Genomic DNA, 16,867 nt, shown 5'->3' on the forward strand with positions numbered 1-16,867 from the left:
GAGATGACAGACATGAAGGAGCTCCACTACTTCCTCGGCATCGAGGTAATTCGGACTCCGGCCGGAATCATGATCTCTCAACGGCACTACATCCTCAACTTGTTATAGAAGTTCGGTATGGCTGAGTGCAAATCCGTGGCAACCCCGCTCGATCGCAATCTCAAACTCAATGCGAACTCCGGCACCAAAGCGTGTGAGCCGACTCAGTATCGGCAAATCATCGGGAGTCTCATCTACCTCACGATCACTCGACCCGATCTCAGTTATACGATCGGTCTCCTTAGCCAATTCATGCGAAACCGTGTGATATTCACTTGGATTGCGCTAAGCGAGTTCTACGATACGTGAGCGGCACAATGGATTGTGGCATCCTCTACAAGACCGCGATGCCAATACGACTCGAGGGGTACACAGACGCCGATTGGGCCGGCTACAAAGCCGATAGAAGATCAACCTCCGGATTTGTCTTTTCCCTTGGCAACGGAACAATATCCTAGACCAGCAAAAAGCAACCAATCGTCGCTCTTTCGAGCACTGAGGCGGAATACAAGAGCGCGGCAGTGGCCGCATGTGAAGTCGTATGGCTCAAAAGGATACTCAAGGATCTGGGCGTACCCATCAAGGATCTGACTTCCCTTTACTGCGACAACATGAGCAGTATCTATCTAGCTCGGAACCCGGTGTTCCACTCGCGGACAAAGCACATCAAAGTGCACTATCACTTCATCCAAGAGCGTGTTCTAGCTGGCGATGTTGACCTACAACACATTAGCACAAATCTTCAAATGGTCGACATCTTCGCTAAAGCCTTAGGAGCCGACAAGCTATGGCAATTCATGACCGATCTTGGATTGACGATCCCTAACCTGCCAAGCTTGAGGGGGAGTACTGAAGACGCTACGCAATAATGCGTGGATTCCGCAAACCGCACACACTACACAATAACGCGTGGATTCCGCAACCACGCAACGAAGCCGCGAAGAGCCGATCTACTGCGTAAAGCCGCGAAGAAAGACGCATGTTGAAGCACAGACTTCACAACTACGCACAACGCAAGCTGGAGCACGGATTCCGCAACTCCGCATAAATGCGAGCCGACGCGAACTCCAGAACGCGAGTCGAAGCGGATTTCAAATACCTTCTAAAACCGACCCGACTTGAGATTGAGGGGGCATGTTGAGAATCAAGCTCAACTTGGTCTACTATGTGAACTCACCTTGAGAGTGAATAGACACTCCAACAGTCAAGAGTCACCATTATGTCACCACTTTGTATTCTAGCATTTAGTATGAGTCATAGAATCATATTCTATGACACATAACTTATGAGCTTTCACATTCCCCATGCTCCATGAGTCTTGTAGTTAATGAAGAGAGTGGGTGACTATATAAAGCACCCTCCTCCCACCTTGTATAATGTTGAGTCTTTCTCCTTTGTTAATATACTTTTACCTTGCGTATTCTCTGTGTCTTACTCCTTGTCTCTCGCACTCTCTCTCTCTCTCTCATACACACACACAGTTCACACCTATTCCGCAACACAAGAATCATACCCGATTCTTTACAGATATGAACATATTCTACGATATGATATGCGTAACACTAGCACTCATTCTAGTCATCTTAAAATGCAAAGATATGCAAATTCTCTACGTTGTCTAAATTCTTCCACGAAGATGATTTTAAACAAGAAATTTTCACATACCATTCGGAAAGAGAGGAATTGGGTGACCTAAGTCAAGTTGCAATGTGGGGTTAAAGGCAGATTATCCTTCTTGATGTGGGTTTTAGAGGGATTTGCTTGAGCTTTCTCCAGTATGTGAAGGAACAGAGTATTTTGAGACTGCCTCTGAAGAAGAGATGTATGAGGCTGAGGGTCATCTGGAAGAACACTATAGAGAGGAGAATGAAGAAAAACCATAATCCTCATCTTCCTCCTCCTTCTCCTTCTCCTTCTTGCTTTCTTCCTTATGTGATGATGTACTAAGAGTTAGAGTCAAATTTCAATACACACAACACACTAAGATAGGAATATGTTATGCATGTATATGTATATGTATACAGAATATGTTATGCATGTATATGTATATGTATATGTATATGTATATGAGATGATATGATGTGTCTTGTGTGTAATATGAACCTAGAAGTACCAAGTGGTTGAGCAAATAACAAAGAGACACTCGAAAGAGGAGGGTGTCAAACATTCTGTGTCAAATCGTGGAACCAAGCCATTGAAACAATCATATCCGCCACCCCTCTTTTGCCAAGCAAAGAAATGTCGTAAGCACACCATTGTTTTTTTACTTGTCAAGTATATGATTATTCACACAACATTGTTTGAGTAATGGCATTAGGTGGGTTAGACATTGGTTACATCATGCTTCAACAATCTATTAATATATAAAACATAATCTTTACCTTGTCCAAGGTTTCAATCATTTGTGCATTCTCTATTTTCTATGCAATTGGTAGCATGATATTGGAGAGGCCCAACACTTTTTCTATGACATTGTATATCTTTGGAGGTGGACATTCGAGCAAGAGTCGTGGCAAGTGAACCAAGTTTGTGAATGTTTAGGTACGTAGCGCATATGCATCTTGGTGGGGCAAGGTGTTGCAGCTAGTACATATTGACTAGAAAGGCCAATTGGGCAAAGTAGTGTGAACCTTAAGGAGATATGGTAGGGCTTGGAGGGTAACTCTTTTACTATATTGGTTACAAAGCAACTATTGTGAATATGTATGGTGCTTATTAGCTTAAGGTTTGTTGCCTCTCTCAACATTTGGTTCACATTCTTTCTTGTTGCCCGTGGTTCTATGTTTGCCTCAATATCTGGATTCTTCACTTTGCCCTATTATTGCCAATAGAAGATGTCTCGTGCTAACCTCCATAGAATTTTGTAGCATTATTGCGTTACGACACTCTTCAATTGCATGTAAACCAATGATCATAGTAGAATGTGGAGTGCGAGAAATTACATCTCAATCTTGGATTGTCAAAACTTGGCAAGAATTGTGGACGGAATTGGGCAACAATACATATGAAAGGGAATATTGGCTCAAGCAAGTTCTATCTTACGAGAATATTGCATGAGATTCGAATGTGGAAATTTGATTTGGTAGCTGCCCGCATAAATGAGTTTCATGCGGTCATCAACGATTAAATGTGCATGAGCATATTCTATTCTTTTATTAAATATATCACAACTCGAGGTATACACTTATAAATTTCATAAAAATAATGTTGGCTATCTACCACAACTTTGATTCTTCTGCCCCATTTTCAAAATTATACGAGAATTGGTTTGGAGAAAACAAATTGTTTGAACTTGGAATTTCGGAAACAACTATAGCCCTATATTAATGTAACTTCATCGACAAAAACATGAATGGCAAAGTGATATCTTTGTAACAATGTTGGCAGAATCTTGAAACAACATTGAGGTATATGTATTGACATCTCGTAAATGAGAGCGCATTGAAGGGAAATATGTATACACATTATCATTGTTAACCTCGTTATTTTGCTCATTAATTTGCACATTCAATGTGCCTAAATGATATAACAAACAAGGAGCACAAATTATCATTGTAAATTCTCAAATATGTCATCTCATTCTCATTTATGTTAAGACTCTTTGCATTCTTTTTCATTGAATGCCGATTTTTTTCGAGGCACCACTCTACTATTCCTCTCATTTCTAATTGTAATTGTTGTGAGGGCGTGTGCCAAAAGGCCGATAAAAAGCTAATCTTGGTAGAAAGTGTCATAAAAAGGATTATTCTTTATCTTTCATTGATCAAATAGTCCCACTTCTAATCCCTCTCTTCTCTATCTCCTTTTTCAGACCGTACACACGTTGGGTAAGAAATATACCTCCATCCCCCTTACCATAGAATACCCCTCTATTTTCCAAGCTCCAAAACATTGGTGATAATCAATCTTTTCTCATTTTTCAAAATTCTCTTCAAATAGTTCTCTCCCTCGACACACTTTCCCCTTTCTCTAGAAAGCATCGGTGATAATCAAACGAGAATGAGAAATTTGTTGATGGACATGCAATGTAGACATATTGTAGATAGTACTTTGAGAATTCCGAAAAATGAGGAGTACGTTGGGAGCCGTAAAATTTTGTAGAGAAAATGGTGGATTAACTCAGAATTGGATGTGTTAGGCATTGTGTTAGTATCACACTTCCCCTTCTTGGATGCCTGAATTAGTATCCCATACACAACATGAGACTACCCCTGCATTTAAAAAAAAAAAACACTTCTATCTTTTTTATAGCAATGGAAGCATCACTTTGAGGATCAAACACCATATAAGGTAGGAATATGTTATATGTGTATGTGTATGTGTATGTGTATGTGTATGTGTATGTGTATGTGTATATGTATACGCATGTAAGATAGGAATATGTTATATGTGTATGTGTATATGTATATGTATATGTATATGTATATGTATATGTATATGTATATGTATATGTATATGTATATGTATATGTATATGTATACGCATGTAAGATAGGAATATGTATATGTATGTGTATATGTATATGTATACGCATGTGTGTGTGTGTGTTTTGGTTCTATCTATCTCCATATATCTATCTATCTTTATCTATCTTTATCTTTTTGCTTTTTTGCTTTTTTGCTTTTGATTTGATTTTGATTTTATCCGTCCCCTAGAACAAAAAAGAGAGGAGGAAGACAAAGGAATGTCTTTTGTGGCTTGGGCGCCAAAAATAGAGACAACACAGAACCAATGAAGCCAATATAAGTGTGTTGTATAGACACCTCCCCTTTCCTACACACACGCACCACTTCCCATCATCTTTCCTCAAGTCTTAGCGCCTTTAGCTAGCCAATCTTTTAACACTTATCAAACCCCCCCCCCCCCACAATCCTCTTAACAATCCTTCCTTCCTTCCTCTCTAGGCTCTAGCCACCACCAAAACATCACGAAGAAGAAGAAGATGGTGGTGGCTGCCTTGACCATGACCATGACCATGACCATGACCATGTGCCTCTTGTCATGGTCATTTATCCTTCCCGCGGTAGCCGCCATATCGTCGTCGTCGTCTTTGTCGGCTCACCTGGCTTCGGGCTCCCCGATGCCTTCGTTTTGCCACTCCGACTTCACCACCATGTTTGCGGTGGGCGACTCCACGACCGACACGGGCAACGCGGTCCGCAGCCCCCAGCACGCCGTCTTCCAGTCGGCCCTGGACGCTCCCTACGGCTCCTCCTACTTCGCCCGCCCCACGGGCCGCTTCAGCGATGGCCGCATGATGGTGGACATCGTGACCCAAGCGCTCCACCGAGACTTGTTACCCCCGCATCTGGGCCTCTCCTCCAACCTCTCCCACGGAAGCCAGAATTTCGCGGTGGCCGGCGCCACCGCGCTGCCCGCCCCGGACCTCGCCCGGCTTGCCTCCGGCGCCGCATCCGTCACCCCCTTCTCATTGGGCGTCCAGGTCTCATCGCTCCTTGGGGTAGACTTCGACGGCGACGCATTGGTCTTCGTGGGCGAGATCGGCGGCAACGACTACAATTACGCCTTCGCCAAGCGCCTCCAGCCCCCCCAAGTCATGGCCCTCGTCCCACACGTCGTCGCGGAGGTGGAGCGGCAGCTCGATCGCCTCCTATCGTCCCAGCCGCGAGTGAAGAAGATGATCATCTTGGGCCAATTCCCCTTGGGTTGCATCTCTCTCTACCTCGGCCAGTCCGGTAATACCAACATGTCATTCCCTCTCGATAGCCACGGATGCATCGCCCCCATCAGCGCCGTGACCGACCTCCACGACAAGCTCCTCAAGCTCTCCGTGGCGGATCTCCGCCGGAAGCACCCCCACGTAGAGATCGTTTTCTTCGACCTCGGGCCCGCGTATCTCGAAGTACTTGACCACGCCGCGGGGTTCGGGTTCTTGGAGACGGCGAGACCATGCTACCTATCGGCCACGCTCTTGCGGTTGTTACCGGGCGGCAGTGGCCCAATGAGTATGAGCAGCAGCACCACCATGGCTGGAGGAGGAGAAGGTACGATGGCCGTCGCCGGAGGCGGCAAGGTGTGCATGCATCCCGCCAATTACTTCAGTTGGGATGGAATCCACCTAACGGATGCAATGCACCGAGCCCTCGTCTCTCGCTTCCTCTACACTAGCCTTCGCGGCGACCCATTTGCCGAACCTCACCCCAACTTCCTCACACCTTGCGTGTAGGCGGTGTCCCGCCTCCCCCCCGGTGTGCCACCGCCGCCACACCATTTGTCCATAGATAAATATATACATACATATATACATTAATATAGATAGATTAGAAATAAGTGCTTGACAATTCATAGTGTAGACAATTGGATTATGTTATTCACACCATTTATTTTATTCTATTCTATTCTATTCTATTTATTTGATGTTGGAGCACCCGTAATGTTTTCACATTCGGTTGCCACTTCGTGGCTCCGCTGCCGCCGCCACCACCAGCCACTTATCCATCCATCCATACATCTGGTTATATCTATGTTTTTAGTTTGAATTTATAGATATATATACATATATATATATATATATATATTGTGGTGTGCATGTGTTGATCTCTTATGTGCATTTCACAATATATTTATTGTTATTATGACCTCCTATTTTCTTATATGATACTACAATGGTTGTATTATAATGCAACGGCCTTTGTCACATACTCATCATAGTTATATAGCATACAAGGATCTCACTATTTTTTAAGTGTATCAGATTTTTATGATGCTTGAGTTTTGACCAACTTCTTATTTATGTATGAGCTCTTATTCAGTTTTCATGCGATAGCACGAGGTTGTGTAAATAAACACCGTACTTTCTCATGTTCAAAAAACAACGATTTCGGGGTTTTGCATACGACATTTTGATCTAGGCTAATTTCCTTCCTACATGCATAGAAATCATGTGTTCGCAAATTGTTTGTATGATAGTGTACTCAAGTTTGAGTCAATCATGTAAACAATTTGAGCAAGTTAACTTCTTTAGCTCTTTCAAGTTTTGCATGTTTGCTCCTTTTTGTTTTGGGTATATGCGCTTCTTGATAGGACGCTCTTGGGGGAAACCTATTCGACTTATGCATCCTCTTTGGAAGCTATGCTAAACATGGTTCATGTACCATAGGATCGAATTTTGATCATAGGAATGTGTGGACAAAATATATGAATTTACAAACAAGTGGAATCGATGAATTTAAGAATCCACACATACAATGACTCTTAAGGAAGATCCTGATTGCAGCATGAATTTGTTCATTACAACTAATGTTACAACACCAATCTATAAATTTTTCTTTTGGACTTCGCATAGGTCTATGTCAGGAAATAACATCACGGATCGTCTATGGTACCTCAATATCTTTCTTGAAGTTGAGACATGGGGTACGTGCTCTTTGATATTACAAAACATCGAGCAGAGTGCACGAAGAAAAGCTTTGAGGACGAGAGGGCATCAATTGCTTCATTTATCAACATTTATTTGGAAGTCCATTTATAAAAGTCAGATTGAATGCCATGGTTTTACCTTGGTAGTTGAAACCAATTACAAAGTTATATTTATCATTGCTGGTCACATGTACAAAACTAATTTGGTATTGGACATAGCATGAAAGAGATTTTGGAAGCCCATACTCCTCCAAGAGGCAGGTTGGGTCGTGGGCATAAGGGACTTTACGATAGAGTCAATAATTCTCTTCATTGCCAAATAGAATTAGCCTTAATAGTGCTAGGGGTCGGCACCTCCCTAGTTGCGCAACACATGTATTCCTTACCAGCTTATGCATTTATAGCACAAAGACTACATGACTCAAGCCGAATCATATACTCATCACCATTATATTGTTGGGTTTATCATGACAAGAGCTTTTGTGCATGGTGCTATATTCTTTATCCGAGATTATGATCCGGAACAGAACAAAGGATAACGTCTTAGCAAGAATGTTGGAACATAAGGAAGCAATAATTGCTCATTTGAGTTGGGCTAGCTTATTCCTCGGATTCCACACCTTAGGTCTTTATGTTCATAACGAAGTAATGTTAGATTTCGGGACTCTAGAGAAGTAGATTCTTATTGAGCATGTATTTGCTCAATGGATCCAAACTGCTCACGATAAAGCTTCGTATGGGTTTGGTGTACTCCGATCCTCAGGAGATAGTCTAGCAATCAATGTCGGTCGGAGTTTATGGTTATTTGGACGTTATCAATAACAATAGTAATTCATTATTCCTTGCGATTGGACCTGGATATTTATTGGTTCACCACGCAATTGCTTTGGGTCTGCACACAACCACATTGATTTTAGTGAAGGGTGCATTAGATGCCCGTGGTTCTAAGTTGATGCCAGATAAAAAAGACTTTGGTTACAACTTTCCTTGTGACGATCCAGGCAGGGGTGGCACCTGCGACATTTCGGCTTGGGACACTTTTTACTTAGCCGTTTTCTGGATGCCAAACACAATTGGATGGGTTACATTCTATTGGCACTGGAAGCATATAACCTTGTGGCAAGGTAATGTTGCTCAATTGAATGAATCTTCTACTTATTTGATGGGATGGTTGAGGGATTACCTATGGCTTAACTCCTCGCAACTAATTAACGGCTACAACCCGTTTGGTATGAACAATCTATTCGCGTGGGCATGGATGTTTCTATTTGGACATCTTGTGTGGGCTACTAGATTTATGTTCTTGATTTCATGGCGTGGATATTGGCAATAACTTATTGAAACCTTGGCTTGGGCCCATGAACGTACGCCCTTGGCAAACGTGATACTTTGGAAGGATAAACCCGTTGCTCTTTCCATCGTTCAAGCAAGGTTAGTAGGGGCTAGCCCATTTCTCAATAGGTTACGTATTTACATATGCAACTTTCCGCATAGCATCTACCTCAGGTAAGTTCGGATAATCCATCAGTTTATGAATTTACCTCCTAATCAACAAAGTATTTTTTTCTATTTTGAGTTTGCCCGTGCCACTATTACCCTATTGGGGCTAATCGCAAAATCAACGAGATTACAAGTTGATTCATAAAAAGAAAAAGGAAAAAAATGTATATATACATTTTTGTTCCTTTTTCTACCCACAAGTCGAAGGCAAATAAATACTTCCATAACAGATCGTATCCGTGTTCTATGTTTAGAATAGCATAAAAATCCCATTCAACTGACCCTAAACCCTAACCCCCCCCACCTTGACCAACAAATGTCATTGTTCCTGGGATTTTGCCCAACATTGCCCGAGACCTAACCCAAGTCCGATTGCATCTTAAGGTAGTCCACAAGGTAACGAGACAAGCGAATGATTTGGAACGAACAATTCACGAAAGACAAGATCAAGTCCATGACCCGGACCATGAGCAAGAACAAGGCCAAGGCCAAGACCAAGACCAAGATTAAGACCCAGACCAAGACCCAAGACCAAGACCAAGATTAAGACCCAAACCAAGACCCAAGACCTAAACCCTAAGACTTGAGTGGGAACATTATGGTCATCTCTACTCCACTCTCTCTTGACTTTTTTTTTTCCCATGTATTTCGGTTTTTATTGGTTTGGCATGTAGGGAAGCAACAGATTTACTTCCCGCCATAACCCTAACCCTAACCCTAACCCTAACCCTAACCCTAACCTTAGCCCTGATCCGTGATTCTCACTTTCTGTCCTCTATGGCTCGTCCTAAACGCATGGCAGCAACACGCAGTGCGGAAAAAGGTTCATCTCTCTCTCTCTCTCTCTGTGTTTCTGTTTCTGTGCTTTGTTTCTGGTCTTCTCTTTGATTCATGTGTTTTTCATTAAGGGGGTTTAGGGTTTAGGATTACGAGTTGGGATTAAAATTTTAATGCTCTGGATTCAGGATTTAGGGTTTAGGCTTTTAAGGACATATCTGAAAAACTGGCATTTCTCAATTGATTTGTATTCGATTTGACATGGATTATACTCGCTGTTTCTGTTCAGTGAAGTTGCTATTGGATGTTCATGAAAATGAAGCAGTAGATGGCGATGATACAATTGTACCCAATAGTTCAAGGGAGAGTAGCTCATCAGAATCCATCAGTTTGAGCAGCATTGATAGCGGTGGGTGGTATTACTGTGATTATCTGTGTTTTAGCTCCATAGGTATCCATTGATTTTCCTTTACATGGATCGGTAATGATGAGTGATACTACTATCATCACCTCTCTGTTTTAATTCCATAGAAATCTATCTTATTTGTATCGGTTTTGTTCTACATTGATCAATTGCATCGGACATCAATCCATAGATGATGATGATAGCGGAACTGATGAAGGTGAAATTCCCTATTCTGCCAGAAACAATAGGAAAAAGCAAAAAACTGTGGATGGGTTTACTTCTGATGTTCTAGGGCATGTGCCTTTTGACGTGGATCATGTGCTCAGTGAAGAATATACACACGTTGAAGATACATGTGTTGAAGAGGGTAATATTATTAGTGATGATGATACACCGAAGAGTGGGCATAGAAGCAAAAAATCTCATTGCAAGAGGGCACGGAAAGGAAAGAAAGCCAGATCGAGGACCACCAAGCTTGAGTGGGAATGTTGGGAGGAGGACCATCTCGAAAGCCAGGGACCATGGGGAGATGCAGATGATAGTCTCGATTTCTCAAGCAAGAGGATTATCCAGACTACTGATCCCGCATCTGATATTCTAATGCCTTTGTTGCCTTTTCAGAAAGAATGGTTATGGTGGAGTCTGATGCAAGAACATTCAGATATTAGAGGAGGCATTTTGGCTGATGAGATGGGTATGGGGAAGACTATACAGGCCATATCTCTCATTCTTACAAGCCGATCGAAAAAGGAATCCCAATCAGCAGGTAAAGCATCTTCTTCTTTAGATGCCCAGATGATTATGAATGATCCATTAGAGGGGATAATCCCCGTAAAGGGAACATTGGTCATTTGTCCAGTAGTGGCTGTGATTCAGTGGAGGAATGAAGTTGCTCGATTTACTAGACAGGATAGTGTGAAAGTTCTGGTTTATCATGGAGCAAAACGTCGCAAAGATGTCAATGAACTTGCGGAGGCTGATATTGTTTTGACGACTTATTCTATTGTTGAGTCAGAGTATAGGAATACGATGTCATCTGGCAAGTTACGTTGCCGATGGTGCCAGAAACTATTTCATCTAGATCGATTAGTGGTTCATCAGCAATACTATTGTGGTCCTCATGCTCGTAAAACTGCAAAACAATCCAAACAAATAAAGAAACAGCCAATGAAGGGATCAGAGGTGTTTTCTAAGTTGTCTTCTTGGGATCAAAGTGAAGATTGCATGGCTGGAAAAACGAAGAATGCTTCTAGTGGGAGAGGTAGAAAACGGAAAATCCACGAAGTAGAGATGGAGGCAGCAATATCTGAAGCTGTAGAATCGTTAAAGGCTGATGATTCTTGTAAACCAGGTGAGAAAGACTTCTCAGCATTACATGCTGTGAAATGGAACCGAATCATTCTTGATGAGGTAAGATCATGGATTTATCAAAGGCTTAATCTATCAGATTTTTCGCCACCTGACACATAACATTTGCTACTTCTGATTCTAATAGGCTCATTGCATCAAGGATAGGAAATGTAACACGGCTAAATCAGTATTTGCATTGCACTCAAATTTTAAATGGGCTCTTAGTGGTACTCCTTTACAGAACCGAGTTGGAGAGTTGTACTCCCTTGTATGTGCCTTCATTGCTTATCGGGCTATTTGTTATCCGTTTATTCCTGGAGCTGTTATCTGATTCTCCATTCTTTGAGTATTGCAGGTCCGGTTTTTGGAGATTCAACCCTACTCATATTATTACTGCAAGTTATGCGATTGCAAATCCTTGGATTATAGGTGATCAGACGATTGACCGTATTTGGCATTGTTGTGTTTTGCTCTACTAATGACAGTGATTATGTTCAACATTCTTGTTACATTTGTCTCTAACAGAATTTCTTCTGCAGCTTTAATGGAGGGCGGAAATGTAATCATTGCCATCATTCAGCACTTTCTCATTTCTGCTGGTGGAACAAGGCAAAAAAACTGATTTTTCAATTGTTCTTTATAGGATATCTGTATTATTTGCTTCTGTTTCATATGATAGCTTTAGTTTATGTCAGTTTATTGCAAATCCAATAAAGCACTGGGGATATGTTAACGAGGGTCGCAAAGCCATGATGTTATTGAAGCACAAATTGCTTGATAGTATCCTTTTAAGGAGGACCAAATTGGAGTGTGCTGCGGATCTAGCCCTTCCTCCTAGCACAGTACGTTTTCTTGCCTCAGTAAAGAGAAAATTAGATGCCTGCATAAGCTGGATGTGCTAACTTGTTTATTGTTGGGATTCAGAAATTTCTTCGAAGGGACTGTTTTGATCCAAGGGAGGATGACTTCTACCAAGCGCTTTACACTCAAAGCCAATCCCAATTCAACACGTAATATATATAGGGATTCCTAGAACTTTGGTTGAATATATACATGTCTATCTTAATTTATAATTCTATGTATCAATTTATTGGTTTGATGCCTTATTTGTTGACAAATAAAAAACAAATGACAGGTACATCGATGCGGGGACACTTGTAAACAATTATGCACACATATTTGATCTTCTAACAAGGTTACGGCAGGTTCGGCTTCAGTGTCTGTGACATACATCTGAACTGAACTTGACATAGGTTAGAGGTAACAAACTTAGCATCTGCATGGATATTACAGGCTGTTGATCATCCCTATCTAGTTGTGTATAGTAAAACAGGACAAGGAACTTCTGTCCAGTATACTGGGCAAACTGATGTAGGCCCCAATGATGAAATATGCAGCATTTGCAGTGACCCTTTTGAGGAACCTTTTGTAAGTATTTGCTTTGCACAGGGTCTTTTGTAAGTGTATGGTTTTTGCACAACTCTTCTGTAAGTACTATGGGGTTTGGATAAACTCTTCTGTAGATCCTACAGGTTTTACATAAACGATTTCGTAACTGTTATAGATTTTTATGCTCTCTTTTGATTAGGATTTTTACAACTTCAGATTGTAAAATTAGTGCTGTTATGGTTGCAGGTAACTGATTGTAATCATATGTTTTGCAAAGCTTGTATTATGGAGTATGTAGCTGCGGCTATTCAAAAACCTCCTTGTCCCATGTGCCAAAAACCTCTAACGATTGATTTCACATCCACAAAAGCTGGAAAAAACAGTAGACAAGATATTTTGAAGAAATCCAAAGGAATTAAATCTAGTAGCATACTGAGTAGGATAGACTTGAAGCAGTTCCAAACAAGCACCAAAATTGAGGCACTAGTAAGTGTGGCCTTACATTGCTATAAAACATTTTGCTTTGACTTGAAAATTAGCCAAATCCACCAATTTGAAGACTCAAAAATTGATTGGTGATGAATATGTCATCAATAGGGCTTAGGTTTTAACACTGAAAGAGATCGGCTAATGTTTGATGGTCTCTACAAAAATGTTTGGCGCAATCCTCTTAATGGTAGATTTGCTAACAACAGATTTATTGACTATGAAGAAACGGATCTAGATGTTGGATATTAAAGAAATGAATCTACATCTTGAATGTGACGAAATAGATCTAGTTTTTTGAATGTGAAGAAATAGATCTAGATGTTGAACTATCAGATCATCAATCTAGATCTCGAATATTAAGAAATACGTACAATGTTGAATATTAAGAAAATGGATCTAGATCTTAAATATGTTAGCTATGGATAATGCATTCCTTAAACATGTCCTGATGTATATTTTTTATGCAGAGATAAATCTAGACCATGAACATTAAGAATAAATTATTAAGTTGTTGTAATGATGGATTCACTGACAATGGATGGTATATAGCTTAAACATGTCTTCATCGCTATACATACTACAGAGAGAAGAAATCATGGAGATGCTAGAAAAGGATTGCACTGCGAAGGCAATCATATTCAGCCAATTTACATCCTTTCTGGAATTGATCAGTTTCCGATTGGCAAAGGTTAGAATACCATTTCTTGGTATTGGTTGTTCTTGAAGCTGTGTGTGAATGCCAAGATATAACGATTTGGTCACATGCAGTTTGGCATCAAGTGTGTGAAACTGGATGGAAGCATGTCCCTCCCAGCAAGGGATCAAATGATAGAGAAGTTTACGAATGATCCTGGTTGCAAGGTTAACAAAATTTTCTGATAAGAGTGAAAGACTTCCAGTAGAAAACCATAGATATGCCTAACATATGTCAATGTAGGGTTATTATTGATGCTGAATTTTTGTAAATGTCATGTGCCAGATCTTTCTGATGAGTTTGAAAGCGGGTGGCGTGGCTCTCAATCTGACTGTGGCTTCACATGTAGGGTTGGTTTTGCTTCAATGTAGTTAATTATAAAAAGTCTGAAAACTCAAGAAGAGTGCATTTTTTGTATTGAGGCAACATACGAGTGGTATACCGTGCTTTTATTAAATGGGTTCTACTCCCACCAATTTACTAGACGATGATGTGAACGCGCCCGTCTACTCTCTACCAGCGAACTTTACTGACTGAGCTACATTTTTTTGAAAAATATTCTTCTTATTTGATTCATGGTGTATTCATGACATTGTACTTTTTTCCAGGTCTTCTTGATGGACCCTTGGTGGAACCCTGCTGTTGAGCAGCAAGCCCAAGATCGAATTCATCGACTTGGTCAATATAAGCCCATAAGGTGAGGGAGCATATGAAAATCTAGTAAAATAATCTCCATTTAAAGCCTTTGGTCTTCTCTGGTTATGAACTCCTAGTCATAGCATTGGAAAAATGTAGTTAAATATACAAACTTCCTCCTACTGTCAGGATCACCATCAAAATAAAGTAAAACCAAAATGATCTTGGTCAAAAAAATGTTTAATTAGAAGGTTAACTCTCCACCATAATCCCTGCCCGTCAGCTAGCCTGAGGCTTAGTAGATGCATACCATGTGGTTTTGCTTTGGAATGAGTACACCGAATGTTGCTACTTTGAGGGAACACCACTACAAGAACGGGAGAAATGAAGAAACAAGGGAAAGGGTACTAAAACCTTTATATATATTCATAAATCCCAGATCCAGTTCCCTGACCATAGATATCCAAGAGTATGCATGGAATAAATCCATTCACATGCCAGTGGATGTATCTCTAGCTTTATTGTTGACTCCTAATTATGGTTGTGTGGATGTCTCTAATGTTGACTACTAATCGAGGCTCTGTGTGATTCGACTATTTATTCCTGATTAAGTTTATGTATGCATGTAACAGCCCCTGCTATAGTGTTGATTGAAAGTAAGTAATTTTGGTATAGGGTGGTAAGATTTGTTATCGAGAATACTATCGAAGAGCGGATCCTCAAGTTGCAAGAGAAGAAACAACTGGTTTTCGAAGGGTATGGAGCTCAAAACTTTTCCTTGATGCAAAAAAGAAGAATCTTTTTCATTTTGTTTCAAATAGAATCATCAATAAATCTTGATTTTTCCCACTTCTGTTTTTGGTTGCAATGACTTTTTGTTGTTAGGACTGTTGGAGGCTCTTCAGAAGCTCTTGGGAAGCTAACTGAAGGCGACCTACGCTTCTTGTTTACAAGCTAAGCTAACCAGTCCGTAGGCTCAGATTCTGACCAAAGCAGTATGTGACAAAAGGTCAGTTATGTTGTTCCCATGCACTTTTTGTCGTAAACCTCTTGTAATTCATTAACTTATTGCTTCATCCAAGGATGTTAAAAAGTTGTATATATATAATTACTACTATGTGAGAGCTGTACAGCATGTTCTGTATTCAATCAAAATTCTTTTTCTTTTGGAAAGTTTGAACAATTAGGCTGTTTTTGCATGGCAAGGTCTTTATTTTGGTTGCAGCTTTGTGCATTCTAATGACAAAACATCAGGTCTTTATGATAAAAAACATGACGAAAATGAAACTTCCTGGTTCAGATATCAATCACATCTTAGTGAAGGTAAAAAGTTGATTTATGTCAACCTAAGTGAACGTTTTTGAGAAACCTAATTCATCCTCTAAATCAGGTCGTGTTTCCTTTACATTCTAGCAGTCTGTCTTTGTTACTCGATAATTTTATTTAGGTAAACATGAACAAACTATCCTTAAAAAATTTCGTTGTTGATTCTTCTCTTTCATGGTGTTGATATTCAAAGTCAGAAGTTGAAAACAAATATCTGTTATTTTCATGAAGGATATTTATCATATTTGTTTGCATTACTATACTGAGCATACAAATAGTTAAGTGTTAAACTCATCGTGATGTATTCGATGATACCTTTTGCTTTCAATACGCTAATCTCATGGGCGTTTTTATATGACTTTAAATTCTCATTGTGATTCTACCTGGTCTTAATTAATTAGTTGAGAGAAAACAAAATGATCAACTCTCAATTTCTTGAAAGATAAAAAATATAGAATAATGAGATAGATCCTCATGGATGGAGCTTTGCACAAAAGCTAATTTTATGGCTAATTTCTGACACTTGCGAACATCGTCTTTAACATGGCATTGTTTTGACTAACATTATTATTTCTGGTACGATGTTGCATTCAATGTTGGATGCTTTCTTCACATCCAAGTTTGTTACATCTCACATCGCTGTGTCTTGTGTTGGAATGCACGACATCGTTGGGTAACGTATTTTTCTACTACGTGTGAAATTATGGCTTTTAGTTCGAATCTTCTGATAATGTTATAAGGGCTAGCATATATACTTTTGAAATGTCGGGGATGGGGATTCTGTTTGAAGGGAAGTTAAGAAGGAATATGTTTTCTGAGTCACATACAGAAGGCAATTGCACTTTTTGAGTCAGTACACAACATATGTATGGCATGATATC

At 40.3% G+C, this 16,867-nt stretch overlaps 2 protein-coding genes across 2 annotated transcripts; both read left to right on the forward strand.

The window, feature by feature from the left end:
* Positions 1-5,019: 5,019 nt before the first annotated feature.
* On the forward strand, positions 5,020-6,432 carry LOC147855107 (GDSL esterase/lipase At1g28600-like). Its single transcript, XM_087330018.1, has one exon. It carries the CDS (start codon positions 5,021-5,023, stop codon positions 6,224-6,226), a length of 1,206 nt encoding a protein of 401 aa, XP_087186144.1. The 5' UTR covers position 5,020; the 3' UTR covers positions 6,227-6,432.
* A 3,127-nt stretch (positions 6,433-9,559) lies between these two features.
* Positions 9,560-15,859, forward strand: LOC147855108 (Helicase protein with RING/U-box domain-containing protein). The gene is made up of 17 exons (XM_087330267.1): positions 9,560-9,742; positions 9,986-10,130; positions 10,306-11,512; positions 11,598-11,720; positions 11,808-11,881; positions 11,992-12,061; positions 12,148-12,294; positions 12,377-12,462; positions 12,588-12,657; positions 12,746-12,880; positions 13,088-13,327; positions 13,914-14,018; positions 14,099-14,191; positions 14,310-14,369; positions 14,633-14,721; positions 15,336-15,416; positions 15,546-15,859. The coding sequence occupies exons 1-17, from the start codon at positions 9,697-9,699 to the stop codon at positions 15,616-15,618; spliced, it is 2,844 nt and encodes a 947-aa protein (XP_087186393.1). The 5' UTR covers positions 9,560-9,696; the 3' UTR covers positions 15,619-15,859.
* Positions 15,860-16,867: the final 1,008 nt, after the last annotated feature.

The sequence above is a fragment of the Azolla caroliniana genome, unplaced genomic scaffold (assembly GCF_043228905.1).
Source record: "Azolla caroliniana isolate FFs.n. ecotype wild unplaced genomic scaffold, voAzoCaro1.0.p SCAF_14, whole genome shotgun sequence".
Lineage (NCBI taxonomy): Eukaryota > Viridiplantae > Streptophyta > Polypodiopsida > Salviniales > Salviniaceae > Azolla > Azolla caroliniana.

Bases quoted from the DNA above. Each gene is read 5' to 3' on its own strand.
- LOC147855107 (XM_087330018.1), top strand. From the start codon at position 5,021: ATGACCATGTGCCTCTTGTCATGGTCATTTATCCTTCCCGCGGTAGCC.
- LOC147855108 (XM_087330267.1), top strand. From the start codon at position 9,697: ATGGCTCGTCCTAAACGCATGGCAGCAACACGCAGTGCGGAAAAAG. The intron at 10,131-10,305 runs GTGTTTTAGCTC...TGATGATGATAG, and splicing joins TGGTATTACTGTGATTATCT to CGGAACTGATGAAGGTGAAA. The intron at 15,417-15,545 runs GTATGGAGCTCA...TTTTGTTGTTAG, and splicing joins AAACAACTGGTTTTCGAAGG to GACTGTTGGAGGCTCTTCAG.